The 19,274-nt window shown below is 44.3% G+C and overlaps 1 protein-coding gene across 1 annotated transcript in view; it reads right to left on the bottom strand.

Moving 5' to 3' along the window:
- Positions 1 to 19,274, bottom strand: part of ADGRG2 (adhesion G protein-coupled receptor G2) — a 44,245-nt gene that overhangs the window by 5,647 nt on the left and 19,324 nt on the right. The window contains exons 8-23 of the mRNA XM_054381808.1: positions 19,171 to 19,238; positions 17,488 to 17,561; positions 16,070 to 16,109; positions 15,938 to 15,972; positions 14,964 to 15,046; positions 13,704 to 13,764; positions 11,914 to 12,635; positions 10,519 to 10,717; positions 9,158 to 9,314; positions 6,602 to 6,751; positions 6,269 to 6,391; positions 5,358 to 5,403; positions 5,149 to 5,252; positions 4,029 to 4,153; positions 2,051 to 2,319; positions 278 to 377 (exon numbers count right to left, since the gene is read on the bottom strand). Coding sequence (XP_054237783.1) covers positions 278 to 377; positions 2,051 to 2,319; positions 4,029 to 4,153; positions 5,149 to 5,252; positions 5,358 to 5,403; positions 6,269 to 6,391; positions 6,602 to 6,751; positions 9,158 to 9,314; positions 10,519 to 10,717; positions 11,914 to 12,635; positions 13,704 to 13,764; positions 14,964 to 15,046; positions 15,938 to 15,972; positions 16,070 to 16,109; positions 17,488 to 17,561; positions 19,171 to 19,238 — 2,356 coding nt within the window. The remainder of the gene's footprint in view (positions 1 to 277; positions 378 to 2,050; positions 2,320 to 4,028; positions 4,154 to 5,148; positions 5,253 to 5,357; positions 5,404 to 6,268; positions 6,392 to 6,601; positions 6,752 to 9,157; positions 9,315 to 10,518; positions 10,718 to 11,913; positions 12,636 to 13,703; positions 13,765 to 14,963; positions 15,047 to 15,937; positions 15,973 to 16,069; positions 16,110 to 17,487; positions 17,562 to 19,170; positions 19,239 to 19,274) is intronic.

Below are 19,274 nucleotides of genomic sequence, written 5' to 3'. Positions count from 1 at the left end.
CCCTGAAGACATTCAAAACCTGCCTGGATGAGTTCCTGTGTGATCTGTTCTAGGTGCTCCTGCTCTGGCAGGGGGGCTGGACTGGATGATCTCTGGAGGTGCCTTCCAGCCCCTAACATTCTGTGATTCTGTGATCCCAAAAATCATGACCTATTACAGCACTGCACCATCTCAAAGCTCCTCTGTTGCTTCCTTCCCCACCTTTCATGTAAAGAAAAGCAATTCCACAGGACCTGTGTCCCAGCCACCCCCAAGAAAGCACCTCCCTTTAACTCACAATTCATCAGGCCTGTTGACTGAAACCTTCCCAGTGGTTATGAGTCCATAGTTGTCTGGTGACACTGCCAACACGATGGACACAACTACAGCTGGGAGCCCTAGGAGGTTATGAGCAGACACATAAGTGAAAATCATGATAGACAGTATTAGGAAGAGTTGAAATTATATTTTTTTCTGTGAAATCTAGGTCCTGTTTCTGATATTTGTTTTCTGAGTTCTGCTGCCTCAAAGAATCTAAAAACTGTAGCATTCTGCTACAAAACTGCTCAGAAGCACAACTCAGAGAGGAACAAGAGGTTGTGCTGCCATTCAGCCAGACCTGGACAGGCTGAGAGCTGGGTGGGGAGAAATGGAATGAAACCCAACAAGGACAAGGGTAGAGTCTGGCATCTGGAAAAGAACAACCACATGGACAAGGATAGGCTTGGGACTAACCTGTTGGAGAGCAGTGTAGGGGAAAGGGACCTGGGGGTCCTGGTGGGCAACAAAATGCCCCTGAGTCAGCAATATGCTCTTTTGGCCAAGAAAGCTAAGGGCATCCTGGGCTGCAGTAGAAGGGTTGTGGTGAGTAGGTCAGAGAGGTTCTCCTACCCCTCTCCTCTACCCTGCTGAATCCACATCTGGAATATTGTGTCCTGTTCTGAATCCCTCAGTTCAAGAGGGACCTCAGGGAACTGCTTGAGAGTCCATGGCAGAGGCCCCAAGCTGCTGCAGGCAGTGGAAGATCTCCCTGTGAGGCCAGGCTGAGGCAGCTGGGGCTTGGAGCTTGGAGCAGAGGAGCCTGAGGGCTGCCCTCAGTGCTGGGGAGAAAGATGTGCAGGGCAGTGTGGGGAGGACAGAGCCAGGCTCTGCTCAGGGCTGGCCAAGGACAGCACAAAGGGCACTGGGTGCCAGCTGGAGCAGAGGAGGTGCCAGGACAAGAGAAGGGAAAGCTTTTTGCCTGTGAGGGTGGCAGAGGGCTGGAGCAGGCTGCCCAGAGAGGTTGTGGAGTCTCCTTCTCTGGAGACATTCCAACCCCTGCTGTGTGACCTGCTCCAAGTGCTCCTGCTCTGGCAGGAGGGTTGGACTGGATGATCTTTCAAGGTCCCTTCTAACCCCTAATGTTCTGTGATTCTCTGAGAGATCTTCTCCACAGCTAGCTCCAAACCATTCAGTCTAAGGCAGCAAATCCCATCACTCACATTCAGTCAAGTGACCAGAGAGGACACCCAGGTCATGAATGTCTTCCTGCTTTATCCAGTTAGAGCTCTTCTACTGCTTTTGGTTAGCAATGTTGCTATTGCAGAAATGGTGTTCAAGGCCAGGTTGGATGAGGCCTTGAGCAACCTGGGCTAGTGGAAAGCGTCCCTGCACATGGTAAGGGAGTTGGAACTGGGTGAGCTTTAAGGTCCCTTCCAACCTAAACCATTCTATGAATCTATGAAGCTGTATCAAAGCACAACTGACACAACCTGTCTGGCAAATGGAGATGGAAGCCTGCACATGCCAAATTGGTTCTATTATACTTGCAGAAGGAATATTCCTTATCAATTTGCGTTGCAGCAGCCTCTGTTCTGCAATGAGGGAGGGAGTTCCCCACCTCAGAAAGGTGGAATAGTATCAGGTTTACTGGTAATGAACACCTGGCCACTGCAAGGTCACAATGTTTAATGCCTGCTTCACCTTCATTTCTGAATTGTGTGACATACACTGAAATAGCTGATAAGAGAATGTATCTATTTACCACCCAAAAAGGAAGAAAAACCCAACCCAACAATAAAAAAATACATACCCCAGCCAACAATGCAGAATTTCAGAATGTATTTCCTCACATAGGTGTTAAAGACTTTCACAAGGGCCAGATACATGTGGAAAGCTTCGAGGCCCATCCAGGTGAAGGAAACCAAGAGAAAATAGTGAAGAAATACTGCAACTGCAATGCAGAGGCCTCGTGTGTCATAGAGTGCAATCCACGAGTCAAGGAGAAAGACTAAGTTGAGCAGAAGTAATGCAGCACACAGCTGAATGAGGATTTTGGAGGGGTAGTCTCTCCTGATTTTCCTGAAAACAAAAAGCAGATTAGTGAAATGATATCAACTGTCCATGGATCCCTGGCTTGTTTATTCTCTTCTAGTCTTTACTGCACAAATGGCAAGAACAAAAAAACCCACAACCTTAGTTTATATACTGTGATTGATATAAAATGCTTTAGGTATTGCATTTATACATAAGATTTCCCAATTAATTGTATGAATAAAGGTTGTTGTAATAAGGGTACAAAAATACCATCAGGAACTTGGATTCTTAGACTTTATTGCCATAATTTATATTTTTTTTACATTCTAGGTTAGACTTCTTGTTACAGAACTCCCAAAATGTTCTTTATTGCTAAGCCAGATTTAGTTTTTGACAAGGTTTCTAAAGCCTTTATAGAGATAAATACATTCTTGATGATCAGAGAGCTGGAGCACCTCTCCTATGGAGACAGATGAGAGAGTTGGGCTACTCAGGCTGGGGAAGAGAAGGCTCCAAACTGACCATTTTGTGCCCTTCCAGTGTCTGAAGGAGGCTAGAAGAAAGCTGGGGAGGGACTCTTTAGGGTGTCAAGTAGTGATAGGACTTGGGGGAATGGAGCAAAACTAGAAAGGGGTAGATTCAGATTGGATGTTAGGAAGAAATTCTTCTCCACAAGAGTGCTGAAACACTGGCACAGGTTGCCCAGGGAGGTGGTGGAAGCCTCATCCCTGGAGGTTTTTGCAGCCAGACTGGACATGGCAACCTGATGTAGTGTGAGGTGTCCCTGCCCATGGCAGGGGGTTGGAACTGGATGAACCTTGAGGTCCTTTCCAACCCCAAAAATTCTATGATGCTATGATTCTATACTGAAGAACTTCAAGGAGGATTTTCAAAATCTAATATGGAGGCTGCAGTAGTTAAGGCTCAGATACAGGAAAACATCCCAGCTTTTTAAAAATGCTGTCATTCTGCAGTGCTTTGCCTAAGCTGTATTTTAAACACATTCCTGCACAGTTCTATGATGACAATCCATCATAAAATATTTAAGAGTGCTGCTTCTGCAGTTTTTGCTGCACAGAGCCTTATGGTTAATTCACTTCTCCACAAGATTATCATTCCTAAACACTGAATTCCTAAAGACTGGGGCCCCCAGCATAAGAGGGACATGGAGCTGCTGGGGCAGGTCCAGAGGAGGTCCATGAGGATGATCACAAGGCTGGAGAATTTCTCCTATGGGGACAGGCTGAGAGAGTTGGGGCTGTTCAGACTGGAGAGGAGAAGGCTCCAGGGAGACCTTAGAGAAGCCTTCCAGTACCTGAAGGGAGCTACAAGAAAGCCAGGAAGGGACTTTTAACAAGGGCTTGTAGTGATAAGGACAAGGGGCAATGGTTTGAAGTTAGAGGAGAGGAGATTTAGACTGGATGTTAGGAACAAGTTCTGCACTATGAGGGTGGTGAGACACTGGAACAGGTTGCCCAGGGAGGCCAAGAATGCCCCTTCCCTGGAGGTGTTGAAGGCCAGGTTGGATGAGACCTTGGTCTAGTGGAAGGTGTCCCTGCCCATGGCAGGGTCGTTGGAACTGGATGATCTTTGGGGTCCCTTCCAACATAAACCATTCTGTGAATCCTGTTCAACTGGACTCATTTGTGCATTACCAACAGAGACAAAATCCATGACAGCACTTTGCAGTAAAGATTACAAACACACATAACTCAAGAATAGTGGCAGCTGAGTTGAGCTGAGCAGGTACTTACTCAAAGGCAATGTAGGTCACAAGAGTAATAGAAAGAAAAATTGCAGACAGGCCACAGCCTATGTAGGATATAAAAGTCAGCACCAATTCCTGTGTGGGATTCAAAGGAGTATTTCCATACAGGTTCTAAAATGGAAACAGAAGTTAATTTTAGAGAATGTGTTTTTATTAACAAACAAAAAAAACCCTCTCAAAATGTACCTTTCTCTCTGCAATTAAACAAACAACAACCAAACAGTCCTTTCCAGCATGCATCATATAAAGGGGTAATTGAAAACCAGAAAAGCCAACTTAGTCCTGTGAGGAGCAGAGAATTGCACTCTATGATCCTTAAGTGTGCCTTCCAACTTAAGATACTTCTATGGTTCTGTGCTTCTAATTACGAAGCCCTCTTTGATTAAAAAGCTGTTTTAAATTTGATTTATCCTGATTTTTATTTCCTACAATACAAACATCTGCCTGAATGTAAAAGCTGCAGTTCAATAAACACTTAAGGATGTTTTTTTCACTCCAGGGCCATTCAACAAGCAGCTTCAACACAGGAAGGACAGAGAAGGGCCACAAAGACAAGGGGGCTGGAGCACCTCTGCAACAAGGAAAGGCTGAGGTAGCCAGGGGTGTTCAACCTGGAGTAGAGAAGGCTCAAAGGAGACCTAAGAGCAGCCTTCCAGTACCTGAAGGGGGCTACAAGAAGGCTGCAGAGGGACTGTTTGCAAAGGCCTGAAGGGATAGGATGAGGGACAATAGTTTGGACTGGATGTGAGGAACAAGTTCTGCACCATGACGGTGGAGGAACACTGCAAGAGGTTGCTCAGGGAGGGAGTTGAGGGCCCATCCCTCTCCCTTGGAGATCTTCAAGGTCAGTCTTGACAGGGCTGTGAGCAACCTGATCTCATGGAGGCTGTCCCTGCTGACTGCAGGGGGGGTGGACTGGATGACCTTTGGAGGTTCCTTCCAACCCAAACCATTCTCTGATTCTAGATGTACTAGCCATGAAGTGAATAGAACCTGAGCAGTATTTCATAGGTGCTGTGTGCATACTGAAGGTGCTTAAGGGACATCTGTTTCAATGTGTTCTTCAGTCAGGCTAAGATTGCATCATTTTGATTTTTAATAATTACCATCAAAACTGCAAAGCTTGTGAGGTGATTGCATGAACAGACTGTTTCATTTACTCTGCTTTCTTTAACTATGCAACCTTCAGATGACCAGCCTCCATGTCCACCTGTCAATGAAAACAGCTTGGTCACTTAGGAAAGCCTTCATTTATAGTAACACGAATTGCCATAGCTAATCCAACATGAGATCTTGGGTGATACCAAGTACTTACCATTTTTACTGAAGTCCCAAAAAACACATCTAACTGTTGAATTATCCTGTTTAGGAGGTAAGATAAAAAAGGTGTTTTACTGAACTCTGCGTTTATGATGAATAATTAATGAATTAGCAATGCAGGCAAGAATAAATAGTGTATGCAGTTAATATGCATGGTTACATAAAAAAAAATCATTTAGGTGCATAGAAAGGATTCTTTTAATTAAATTCATCTGTTCAGCATGTGAAAATATGAACATCTCCCTGTGAGGCTAGGCTGAGGGAGCTGGAGCAGAGGAGCCTGAGGGCTGCCCTCAGTGCTGGGGAGAAAGATGTGCAGGGCAGTGTGGGGAGGACAGAGCCAGGCTCTGCTCAGGGCTGGCCAAGGACAGCACAAGGGGCACTGGGTGCCAGCTGGAGCAGAGGAGGTGCCAGGGGAACAGGAGGGAAAACTTTTTCCCTGTGAGGGTGTCAGAGGCCTGGAGCAGGCTGCTCAAAGAGGTTGTGGAGTCTCCTTCTCTGGAGATATTCCAAACCTGTCTGGATGTGTTCCTGTGTGACCTGCTCTAGGTGCTCCTCCTCTAGCAGGGGGCTTGGAACTAGGTGATTGTTAGGATCCCTTCCAACCCAAACCATTCTAGGAATCTATGAGAAGAGAAGCATAGATAGAAAAATAAAAAACTGGATGGATGATGGAGCAAAATTACCTCAGACCATTCACGAACAAAATGTTTTGCCAGTGATAAATATGCAAAATTGAGTGATTTTGTAAATTCTGATGGAGATTAAACATCCACACTAGTAAAGCAGAGCCAACCAAGCTGCATTCTTGGTAGTAGTAGCTGTAGCATTTCTTCTGCAACGGCTCCAGTGGAGACAACAAAACTGCACTTCAAGTCTGCCAAAAAAAAAAAACGCAAACTGTACCTGGTTAGGTTTGATGTTCTGTAAAGTGACAGTGACATTTTCCTTTAAGTTGCTAACTGTGAGGTTAGCCACACTTGAGGATATAACATTGCTGATTAAAGATGCATTCTTCAAGGACAGATCCTGGAACAACAATAAAGAATTAAGATTTTAAAATCTTAAAGAAAGCAATAGCAGAGTAGAGCACCTAAAATCTCAGTTGTTATGTGGACAAAAATTAGTTTTTAACCAGGAGCTTCGGAAATGTGTTTTGTGGCTAAAAAGCCCATTCAGGTTTTATTTTGCTTTAGGCTCCACTTTAAAACCATTATGAAGAGAGGATCAAAAAGATACCTGGAACACAGAGGTCTTTTTAAAGAAGTTGAATATAATTCTAGAAGCCAAGTCCAACTCTCCAGGGTGTAAACTTGTCAGCAGTGATGAAGGAAGTGTAATTGATCCAAGGCTATTTAGATCACTAATTGCTTTAATGCCTAGAGAGATCTGCAAAAATAAATGCAAAGGAAAATGCTTCAAGAAAAATAAATTTATTTTCAGTTTAGGACTTTAAAAGGCTTATCTCTGTCATCACTGTCAGCAGCTCACTGCTGCTCTCTCATCCTTCTCCTGCTCCAATGGATAAATAGCATTTGCAGACCTGAAAAGGATGCAACTCATTTCAGGTCTGCATTATTACTGGAAGTACTCTGGTTTTACTCACTTGCTTACAGAGACAGAACCCAAGAACACATCACTGTGGTGGACAATATTGATTTGAAAAGGTGAAGAGCAACAACCTAGGTAGGTCTATGGAACTGTACAGGGAAATGAACATTTCACAGAACAGAAGCCTGCAAAGGCAAAGAATTTTTATGCCCCATATGAATTTTGCCAGAATTCAGAAAAGCTGTAAAAAAAGCCCTTATCTTACAAGAGGTTTTTAAGTACAGGAGGTTAAGCAGAATCTAAGACCATAAACCCCTCTATGATCACTAGGAAAGATGATACAAATAAACTGGATGAGCTACAGTTCTCAAGAGTTTACTGATCCAGCATCACAAAAAGACCTTAACTTCCACCCAGTTTGTTGTGCTGTACTCATGAGACAGAGAGCTTTGTTCAGTACCAAAGCTTTAACATTTTCTTGCCACTTTACATCCAAGTATCATCATTTCAGAGCTCCTCAGAGATGTGAAACATCAGCAGAACTGAAGAAAGAGATCATCTGTGCACTCCAAGAATGGGTGGAGGAGGAGCAACAGTGGAAGAATCTCACAGTGCCCTTCAGAAAATGGTTTAACTCTTCTTTTTAGACCAATAGCCTCCAAACTTTTTTGTCATGGGAACCCTAAAAATTTTGTCAGCATGTACCCCAAAATCACAGTCACTGAATGTGATTCTGTGGTTTATGCACCATATTTTGCTAGGAAAACAGAAAGGCTCTCAGATGTTAACAATCCAGATCATTTTCAGTGTCACACAACAGTTCCAGTACCACATCCTCACTATCAATACAGACTGGGGGATGAGGTGTTAGAAAGCAGCCCTGTGGAAAAGGACTTGGAGGTGATGATGGATGGGAAGCTGGACAGGAGCAGGCAGTGTGAGCTTGCAGCACAGAAGGCCAAGGGCAGCCTGGACTGCATCCAAAGCAGTGTTACCAGGAGAGCCAGAGAGGTGATTCTGACACTTTGCTCTGCTCTGCTGAGACCTCACCTGGAGTACTGTGTACAAGTCTGGAGCCCTCAGTGTAGGAAGGTGTGATGGGTTTAAGACTGTCTTTTTAACATGGACCTGATGGAGCAGGTCCAGAGGAGGGCCATGAAAATGATCAGGGACTTGGAGTACCTCTGCTATGAAGGAGCTGGGGGTGTTCAGCCTGGAGAAGAGGAAGCTCCAGGGAGACCTAAGAGCAGCCTTCCAGTACATGAAGGGACCCTACAGGAAGGATGGAGGGAGACTGTTTGCAAAGGCCTGCAGTGACAGGACCAGGGGCAATGGCTTCAAACTAAAGAGCAGATTTAGATTGGCTATCAGGAAGAAGTTCTTCACTATGAGGGTGGTGGAACTCTGCAACAGGTTGCCCAGGAAGGCAGTTGAGCCTCCTTCCCTGGAGATATTCAAGGGAATGGCAACCTGATCTGGCTGGGGATGCCCCTGCTCACTGCAGGGAGGTTGGACCGGATGACCTCTGGAGGTCCCTTCCAGCCTGGACCATTCTGTGAACCTATGATTCTATGATTCTAAAGCTCACACTACACTATTTCCTCCCCTGAGAGAGCAGAACTTCCCAAAACTTGTCCAGAACTTTCCTTTCTTAAGCCTCACAGGCTGGGATTGTCCAAATTACCATTTCCTCAACCAGGAAGGAGACCTGGAGTGAGACAAAGTGGATCCAACCTTTCTAAGCTCTTCTTTTTTGGTGAGACCAACTAGTCCTGAGTGACAAATGTATGAATGTCATTATCCAAGCAACAGAACAGTTCTTTCCTGGAACCCTCTGCAATTCATTTCCTAACAGATTCCTGTTGCTTATTTACACAATATAAAAAATGAAAGGAAAAACTACTGAGGGCTTCAAAACCAAAGTATTTTTTCTCTGAAACAACCAACATGAACAAAAGATCCTGGAACTGTAACATAAACACTGAAAAAACTTCAGTTCCATAGATAAAACCAGAAGCATTTAGAAATAAATCTAAAACCAAACTTAAAAATAAATATAAACCCATAAATACTTTATATTAAATATATAGCCATAACTACTTAAGAATAAATAGCTAGCCATACATACTTAAAAATAAATATACTGCCATAAATACTTAAAAAATAAATAGACAGACATAAATACTTAAAAATAAATACAAAACTATAAGGGAGAATTTGTCTTTTAGAACTATCAGTCTTCACCTGGAGATCAGCTGAGTCCTGGACAGCAAAAGACATTTGGTTGGAACGGATGCGATTGGTTTTGACAACTGCCAGAGCCAAGGAAGGGGAGACAAAATCAGCAGACGCTGCTGAAAAGTTGAGTTTCAAGCCAATAGAATCCACCAGTTTTATAACTCTGTTAAGAAAAAGAGATATTTAATATTACCAAGCACACAGACTCACAATTCTCAACGAAGTTCAAAGCTTCACAGATTGCATTGGGTTGGAAGGGACCCTCAAAGGTCATCTTGTCCAACCCCCCTGCAGGCAGTAGGGACACCTCCAACTAGAGCAGGCTGCCCAGGGACACATCCAGTCTGATCTTGAATGTCTCCAGGGCTGGGGCCTCAAGCACACCCCTGGGCAGCCTGTTCCAATATTTCACCACTCCTGACATCCAACCTAAATCTGCCCTGCCCCAGTTTCAAACCACTGCCCCTTGCCCTGTCACTCCAAGCCCTTCTAAACAGTCCCTGCCCAGCCTTCCTGTAGGTTCCCTTTGGATACTGAAATGTAGCCCTGAGGTCTCCCCAGAGAGAGCAGCAACCCAAGAGCAGTGTAAAATACAGCTGACTTGTGTTCACTTATTGTGGTGTCAGCACAAAAGAAAATACAGTTTGACATGGCATGGGATTATAGGAAAGCTGGTAACAAGTAGAATGATAACTGTCTCTGGTTTGTGTAAGGATTTGAAACTGCTCCTGGTTTATGTGTGGATTTTAAACTGATTCTGGGCTGTGTAAGGATTTTAAAGAACAAGAAATACTCTAAGTGCCACAGGGTAGGAAAGACATCGAGGGGCTGGAGCATGTCCAGGGAAGAGCAATGAGGCTAGGGAGGGTGTTGGAAGGCATCACACAAGGAGCAGCTGAGGGAGCTGGGGGTATTTGGTCTGGAGAAGAGAATGCTGAGGGGAGAGCTTATTGCTCTCTACAGCTCCCTGAAAGGAGGTTGGAGTGAGGCTGGGGTTGGTCTCTTCTCCCAAGTAACTAGAGAGAGGCAATGAGTTGAGGTTGTGGCAGGAGAGGTTTAGGTTGCACATGAGGAAAAACTTATTGCTTGAGAGAGTGGTGAGGGGTTGGAACAGGCTGCCCAGGGAGGTGGTGGAGTCCCCCTGCCTGGAGGTGTTCAGGAAGCTGCAGCTGTGGTGCTTCAGGATATGGTTTAGTGGCCATGGGAGTTGGGTTAGGGTTGGACTCGATGATCTTAAAGGACTTTTCCAGCCTCAGCAATTCTATGATTCTTTTGGATTCTGACTTTGAAAGAGAGAAACTTGCCAAAATCAATTTCTCAAGACAGTCAAGACACCACACCTTTAGCCTTCTGCCAGAGCGACCTACCTGTTAGAAATCCGGGGAGGTAATGGCTGAGAAGCAGTCAGGACCCTGCTAACCTCACTGACCATCCTTTCCACATCCTTTGGCTCTACTTTTCCAGCTGCTACCTCAGTTTCTATTTTGGACACAATTTGCTCAGCTGTGCTGACACTGATGGTGCTGTACACAGAAGTGGTGTAGGTGTCAGCTGACAGTGTCTTCCCTGTCACAAAAGAAAGGTTGTGCATTGATTTAAAGGTTATGTTCAACAGATTGAAGTCAGCTTTGAGAAGCAGGAAAACTAAGCAGTTCTCTTGACCAACAACTTGTAAGGTCTCTCAACATATTATGTGAGACAGAATCTTTTTTTTTCCTCCCTATCAGATTTGAATACCTGAGCCCTTATGAACACAAAAAGCAAGGTTTTAGATGGCCAGCATTAATTCCAATTTTTACTGATTACAGAGTTCTTCACATCAGACTATTACTGATGTTAAATAATCTAATTTTTGTTATATTACTATTTTTAGCCCTTGGATTCCTGAAAACAGAACAAAATGAAGGTAGAACAAAATGAAGGTAGAACAAAATGAAGGTAGAACAAAATGAAGGTAGAACAAAATGAAGGTAGAACAAAATGAAGGTAGAACAAAATGAAGGTAGAACAAAATGAAGGTAGAACAAAATGAAGGTAGAACAAAATGAAGGTAGAACAAAATGAAGGTAGAACAAAATCAAGGTAGAACAAAATGAAGGTAGAACAAAATCAAGGTAGAACAAAATCAAGGTAGAACAAAATCAAGGTAGAACAAAATCAAGGTAGAACAAAATCAAGGTAGAACAAAATCAAGGTAGAACAAAATCAAGGTAGAACAAAATCAAGGTAGAACAAAATCAAGGTAGAACAAAATCAAGGTAGAACAAAATCAAGGTAGAACAAAATCAAGGTAGAACAAAATCAAGGTAGAACAAAATCAAGGTAGAACAAAATCAAGGTAGAACAAAATCAAGGTAGAACAAAATCAAGGTAGAACAAAATCAAGGTAGAACAAAATCAAGGTAGAACAAAATCGAGTAAAATCAGCAATTTGGAGAGAAGCTTTTAAAGATGCATCCAGTCTTCAGAGGAAAATATTTACCCACTAAAAATATTCCTGAACAATAACAATACTTTAAAGAAGATGCAACATTGATTTGCAATATTTTAAATCTAGTTGTCATTCATCATGGCCAAAGGCATCACAACTTACTGCAGTCAGAAAGTCTCCACCTTCTGAGAGCTGTCTCAGTTTTTTTTCCCAGGAATTGGAAGGTTCCAGCTCAGCTAAACTTTATTAAACAAGATTATCTAACAGCCAATCCTGTGTCTAGCAATAAAAGAATTATTAAAAAAAAAATCATTTCACTTGCCATATTTACCTGTGCTCCCATGAGGCAGGCTGCCATGGCCAGCAGCAGTAGAGTGAGGATGAGAAGCTGAGACAGAGTGGTTGACAGGACTCACAGCAGGGGTCAAAGTTATTGTGAAAGGAGTAAGGGGGAGAATAGGTGGTGTAGGAACTTTTTTAATACCAGAAACAGGTTGGGCTGGATCTGTAGTGACATGAATTTGGGTTACAGGTTTGGTGGTGGTCTCCAAGAGGGAAATTGCTATTGAAGGTTTGGGGGGAAGCTCAGAAGAAGAAGCTGCAGAATGTTTAGTGAAACCTTGGGAAGGAGGAATTACTGTAACAGGGTTGCTAAGAAGTGTAGCATCAGCTTTAGCTGATGAACCTGTGTTAGTGACAGATTTTGTTGTAGGTGTGGCAACAGTGAGAGATTTACTAGAAGCTGTGGAAGGAAAAGCTGGGGTGGCAGGTTGAGCAATGGACTCAGAAGAGGAAAGTGTAGTGGTAACAGTGGTGGAAGACACATAAGCTTCAGTAGTAGATGTGGTAGAAGTTTCAAAGAGAGGATTTGGAGTGGGAGATGTGGAGAGACTTCCAGAAGAATGGGATTTTATCAATGGTGGGGGCAGTGGGCCAACTGTGGGGCTTTGTTTGGTAGAAAGAGTGGTGGGGGAAACAAAAGAGAGAACCTTTTTAGGGCGAGGAGAATGATGGGTGGGAACCCATATAGAGTGATGTGGCACTTGGATAGTACTGAAAAAAAAGGAAAAAAAGAGAAAAATGCATGTTACAATTTAACACTCGTCAGGTTTTAAAGACAAATAGTTGTGATAGAGGACTTCATACAAATGGTAAGGACACGCTACTAAATAATGTACATTTAAAATCCAATCAGGTTGAATGTTTCATGCTCTAGGAACAGAAAAGAATTCCTTAACATTTTGAGAGTTCTTACACCCAAGCAAGTCATATTTTGTATTTCACAGAATTGTCAGGGTTGGAAGGGACCCCAAGGATCATCTACTTCCAACCCCACCCTGCCATGGGCAGGGACACTTTCCATTACATCAGGTTGTTCACAGCCACATTCAGCCCTGCCTTAAAAACTTCCATGGATGAGGCTTCCACCACCTCCATGGGCAACCTGTGCCAGTGTCTCACCACTCTCATGATGATGAACTTCCTAACATCTAATCTAAATCTCCCCTCCTCTAGCTTGGATACACTCTCCTCAGTCCTATCACTCCCTGACACCCTAAATTCCCTCCCCAGCTTTCCTGTAGCCCCCTTCAGATACTACAAGGCCACAAGAAGGTCTCCTGGGAGCCTTCTCCTCTCCAAACTGCACAACCCCAACTCTCTCTGTCTGTCTTCATAGGAGAGCAGCTCCAGCCCTCTGCTCATCCTCGTGACCCTTCTCTGGACACCTTCCAGCACTTCCAGATCTTTCATGTAACAGAGGCTCCAGAACTGTTCACAGAGCTCCAGGTGTGGTCTCAGCAGAGTGGAGCAGAGGGGGAGAATCCCCTCCCTGGCCCTGCTGGCCACACTTCTCTTGCTGCAGCCCAGGCTCTGCTTGGCTCTCTGGGCTGCAAGTGCTCACTGCTGGCTCCTGTTGAGCTTCTCCTCCCCCAGCACCCCCAAGGCCTTTTCTTCAGGGCTGCTCTCAAGCCAGTCCCTGCCCAGCCTGTATCAGTGCCTGGGATTGCCCCAGCCCAGCTGCAGGACCTTGCACTTTGTCTTATTGGACCTCATGAGGTTGGCTTGGGCCCAGCTCTCCAGCCCATCAAGGCCCCTCTGGATGGCATCCCATGTACTTACTACATTTGTAATTCTTCAGCAGTCAAGGAACAATACTTGAGTGATGAACAGCAACAGCGGTCTGCAATGACAAAGAAACATTAACCTGCTTTAGCCTGAAGCACTGAATTGCTAATACTGTTAAGTAGGATCTTCAAATCAGCATGGTTTATGTTTTTTAAAGGTTTGTATTGCATCATTGATTTTGATTTTTTTTTTCTGAAATTACATTTGAAAACCAAGCTGCACCACCTCTGCTATGAGGATAGGCTGAGGGAGCTATGGTTGTTCAGCCTGGAGAAGAGAAGACTCCAGGGGGACCTTAGAGCTGCCTTCCAACAGCTGAAAAGATCCTCCAGGAAGGCTGCAGAGGGACTTTTGCTGAGGGTGTCTAGAGACAGGCCAAGGGGAAATGCTTTGAAGATGAGGGAGAGCAGGGTTAGACTGGATCTTAGGAAGAAGTCCTTCAGTGTGAGGGTGGTGAGATTTTGGAATAGACTGCCCAGGGATGCTGTGGATGCCTCCTCCCTGGGGAGTTCAAGGCCAGGTGGATGAGGCCTTGTGCAGCTGAGTCTAGTTGAGAGGTGTCCCTGCCCATGGCTGGAGTAAATGATCTCTGAGGTTCTTTCCAACCTAAGCCATTCTATCACCCTCACCGGTCAGAATGCCCTAAGATTTCTTCTCCATGCCTGCCAAGCACTGATTTCTCTTTCTGTTGCTGTAAAGAAACCAAAATGCAAAGCTACATCTTGGAAACAAAGAGACCAATGATATGAATCACCTCTCCCTACCATCACAATGTCACTAGGAAAGGGCTACTTCATAAACTTGGCAATCCAAGTTTGCCATTGCCGGAACATTAATGTTCTCCAGGAATTTTACACCTCAACCTTGTTATCTAAGAAGAAATAACAATCTTTTCTTTCACTACTTGGAGGTTAAGGATGGAGAGAGACTGTTTACAAAGGCCTGTAGTGACAGGACAAGGGACAATGGATCCAAACTAGAGAAGAGGAGATTTAGATTGGATGTTAGGAACAGGTTCTGCACCTTTAAGGAAGTGGAACACTGGAACAGGTTGCTCAGGGAGGTGGCTGGGGCTCCATCCCTGGAGATATTCCAAGGGAGGCTCAACAGGCCTCTGGGCAACCTGATCTAGTTGAGGATGTCCCTGCTGACTGCAGGGCTGTTGGACTGGATAACCTTTGGAGGTCCCTTCCAACCCAAACCATTCTATGATACTATGAAATGTAAGCTGAGACTGTTTAAAGCATAACTTACCAATTTGGCTTATTTCTGCTTTGTCTGTTAAACTGCTAATATTTGCCCTCTCAGCCAGCTTGATGATGAAATGACATTGGATACTATAATGAGAAGAAAAAAGCTTTACACTCAATAACCAGATCTGCCTCACTTCTACCACACAACTAACATCAGATGCTAAATCAAAGCAGATTAGCTCAAATGCTAAGTGTGAAAGTACAGGTTGTCACATTTTTAGTGCTCAAACCCCACCACATCAGGCTAAAGAGAAGGGGCACTGGGTGACAGCTGGAGCAGAGGAGGTTCCATATTAACAGAAGAACAAATTTTCCCCTGTGAGGGTGCCTGGAACATGCTGCCCAGAGAGGTTGTGGAGTCTCCTTCTCTGGAGATATTCCAAACCTGTCTGGGGATGTGTTCCTGTGTGACCTGCTCAAGGTGCTCCTGCTCTGGCAGGGGGGTTGGACTGGCTGGCCTTTAGAGGTCCCTTCCAACCAACAATGTTCTGTGATTCTGTGTTCTTCAGAGGTCCCTTCCAACCCCTATGATTCTATGATTAATGTGTTAATTCTATGATTAATGGTATCTCAACTCCAAATGACACAGACGGCACTGTATTCACAAGCTCTGGAATTTTGCTGGTCCCAAATCCCTCCACCTTAGCAATTACACTTAGCTAATAGATAGATGCAGGAAAAAAAATATCATGGCAAACAAACCAGTGCTTCACCAGATGAATGAAAAGCAATATAGTTTGATTTAATTTAAAAAAGGAAATAATTAAAAATCTAAAAAATTAATTCACTAATGCTGTAAGAATAATGGGATCAGGATTTCCTTGTCAGCCTACATATACATTTCCTCAGCCTGTTTCTCAAACTTCACTTCCTATAAAGTTTGCTCCATAGCCACTCAAGCTTGATAGATCACAAGACAATAGAAAAGCTTTTAATGATATGAACATTAGAAAAAGAAAAAAATTAACAACAAACCTCTGGTTTTCTGCACTGCATTTCATAACAGAGGACTGTAATGACAAGTGAAAAGGGAAGATTGTTTTGTTACCAAGGAGAAAACAGGACTGATGCTTAAGCTTGTCAAAGAGTAATAATCAGTAAACTTACCTCACTTACTGCTTGCAAGGTTTTGTTGAACTCTGAAATACTTTAAAATAAAAAAAAGTTACCATTATGGAAGATTTTAGTTATGTTTACTCTAAAGACAATTGCCATATTATGCAAAGAACAAGCAACTACTGAAGAAAAAAAAACGCACTGGATTAGTGATTATTCTTTTTTTAAATCAGACCACTTCTAATATTGTAAAACCACTTTTCAAAGGATTAAACATTTTTACAGTTGCCTTTTGCTTAGTCACTCCACAAACTAAGTTTAAACCTCTGTTCCCACGTATTTTAACATCAATTGACTTCTTTAAAAATTATTTAGAATCACAGAATTGTCAGGGTTGGAAGGGACCCCAAGGATCATCCAGTTCCAACTCCCCTGCCATGGGCAGGGACACCTCACACCACAGCAGGTTGCTCACAGCCACATCCAGCCTGGCTGCAAAAACCTCCAGGGATGAGGCTTCCACCACCTGTTCCAGTCTCTCACCACCCTCATGATGAAGAACTTCTTCCTAACATCCAATCTCAGTCTCCCCACTTCTAGTTTTGCTCCATACCCCCCAGACCTGACACCATAAAAAGTCCCTCCCCAGCTTTCCTGTAGCCCTCTTCAGATACTGGAAGGCCACAAGAAGGTCTCCTCAGAGCCTTCTCCTCTCCAAACTGAACAACCCCAACTCTCTCAGCCTGACCTCATAGCAGAGGTGCTCCAACCCTCTGCTCATCCTTGTGGCCCTTCCCTGGACACCTTCCAGCACCTCCTTCTCTGGAGACATTCCAAAACCCCTGGATGTGTTCCTGTGTGACCTGCTCTAGGTGCTCCCAGGGGGCCTGGACTGGATGAGCTTTTGAGGTCCCTTCCAACTCTTCTGTGATTCTGTGATTATCATTCATTACTGTTACTAGTAGTAGGATCATCAGCATATAAATAAGGCCATTAGCCCTTGCTCAGCCCCAAGGAAACTGAAGAACCTCAGGAAGGTCAGCAAGTATACTGCTTCTTACAACAAATTCCAGTGGTACATGAAACAAAACTAAGACTATTCTCATCAAGATGACTTTTCAATCAATAGTGGGTGGTGAGACACTGGAACAGGTTTCTCAGGGAGGTTGTGGATGTCCCCTCTCTGAAGGTGTTCAAGGCCAGGTCGGATGAGGCCTTGAGCAAGCTGGGCTGGTGGGAGGTATCCCTGCCCATGGCAGGGGGTTGGAACTGGATGATCTCCAAGGTCCCTTCCAACCTAAACCATTCTATGAATCTATGAACTTTATGCAAAACAACTTCTGAAATGGTTAATTCATAAAGTGCAGGAATAATGCCAAGGGAAGAGGCTGCTAACCACATGGGAGGTCTCACTTCACTTTTTTTTCCAGATATAAGACAGATTTAAATCCTTATTCAAAATTACTTACCTCAGTTCTTGCAGGGTAGGTGCTGGAATGGCAATTAATTTTGTAACTTGATTGTTGGTGCTGATGTTATTAATCTGTTAGAAACAAAGATTCCACAGCTAAGTAAACTCAGTCAGTTTTTAGCCTTGAAAGAAAGATGTTCATTTCACACACTGCAACAGGCTGAAATTCAAAAGACAAACTTCACACCTGCTCAGCAACACACTTCCACAAATATTTACCATGAGACGGTTGTCACAACTCATGGAAGGAACTGGCTCACTTAGTATAGATCAAATGATAGGAAGGACATGGAACTGATGGAGCAGGTCCAGAGGAGGGCCAGGAAACTGATCAGGGGCTTGGAGAACCTCTGCTATGAGGACAGGTTGAGGGAGCTGGGGGTGTTCAGCCTGGAAAAGGCTCTAAGGAGACCTAAGGGCAGCCTTCTAGTACCTGAAGGGGGCTACAGAAAGAATGGGGAGAGGCTGTTTACAAGGACCTGCAGGGACAGGATGAGGGCAATGCCTTCAAACTAGGGAAAGCAGATTTAGGTTGGATATCAGGAAGAAGTTCTTCACTACGAGGGTGGTGGAACACTGAAACAGGTTGCCCAGGGAGGTGCTTGAGGTCCTATCCCTGGAGATACTCAAAGCGAGGCTGGACAAGGCCCTGGGCAACCTGATCTAATTGGGGATGTCCCTGCTGACTGCGGGGAGGTTGGACTGGATGACCTTTGGAGGTCCCTTCCAGCCTGGACCATTCTATGATTCTGTATCTCACACTGGAAAAAGAGGAATTTGGCTTAGTTTGCAACAATGACAGCTTAGAGCAGGCACTGAACCAGCTTTCTAACTGTAAGTGCAGCAATGGGACAAGCTCCGTAATAGACATAAGGAACAGGCAATGCTGAATCCTGGGTGTAAGAACTCAAGAACTGAGCTGAAAGACACAGTAGGAATGATCTAAGTCTGTATGATGAGCTTGCAGTTCAGAAGGTAGCCCTGTCCTGGGCTGCATCAAAGGCAGTGTGACCAGCAGGATGAGGGAGGTGACTCTCCCTCTCTACTCTGCTCTTGTGAGACCACACCTGGAGTACTGTGTCCAGATCTGACATCCCCAACACAAGAGAGACATGGATCTGCTGGAGAAGGCCACCGAGATGATCAGGTGGCTGGAGCCCTTCTCCTATGTAGACAGGCTGAAAGAATTGGGGCTTTTCAGCATGGAGAAGAGAAGGTTCTATGGAGACCTGAGCTCTACATTTTAATATCTGAAGGGGCCCTACAGGAAGGTTGAGCAGGGTGAAATACTGGAACAGGCTGCCCAGGGATGTGCTTGAGGCCCCAGCCCTGGAGACATTCAAGATCAGACTGGATGTGTCCCTGGGCAGCCTGCTCTAGTTGGAGGTGTCCCTACTGCCTGCAGGGGGGTTGGACAAGATGACCTTTGAGGGTCCCTTCCAACCCAATATAATCTGTGAAGCTGTGAATTTATTTAGTTGGAATTCTAAAATACAGCTGAAGAGCAGCCATGTAAGAGAGAACGAGCAGATCTATCCACTGCAGATGGTAACTCCTACTGCAAACTGGACTTGAGTTAAAAGAAAACTACAAAGACACAGTAGGCATCATTTTAAGGTGTCAGTGTTTTAAGTGTAGACAAAGAGCCTTCATTACAACAACATATTGAGAGGTCACTTACTATGTCTACATTTAGTGATGTGTTACTTTCTTCACTTGCCTGAAGATTCACCTTGCCCACGTAGAACACTAAAACCAAAAGGCAAAAAGAGTTAAGCAAATCAA

This window comes from Indicator indicator, chromosome 1 (genome assembly GCF_027791375.1).
Source record: "Indicator indicator isolate 239-I01 chromosome 1, UM_Iind_1.1, whole genome shotgun sequence".
Taxonomy (NCBI): Eukaryota; Metazoa; Chordata; class Aves; order Piciformes; family Indicatoridae; genus Indicator; species Indicator indicator.
The sequence above is the reverse complement of the archived record's forward strand: the minus strand, read 5'-3'. Positions and strand labels throughout refer to the sequence as shown.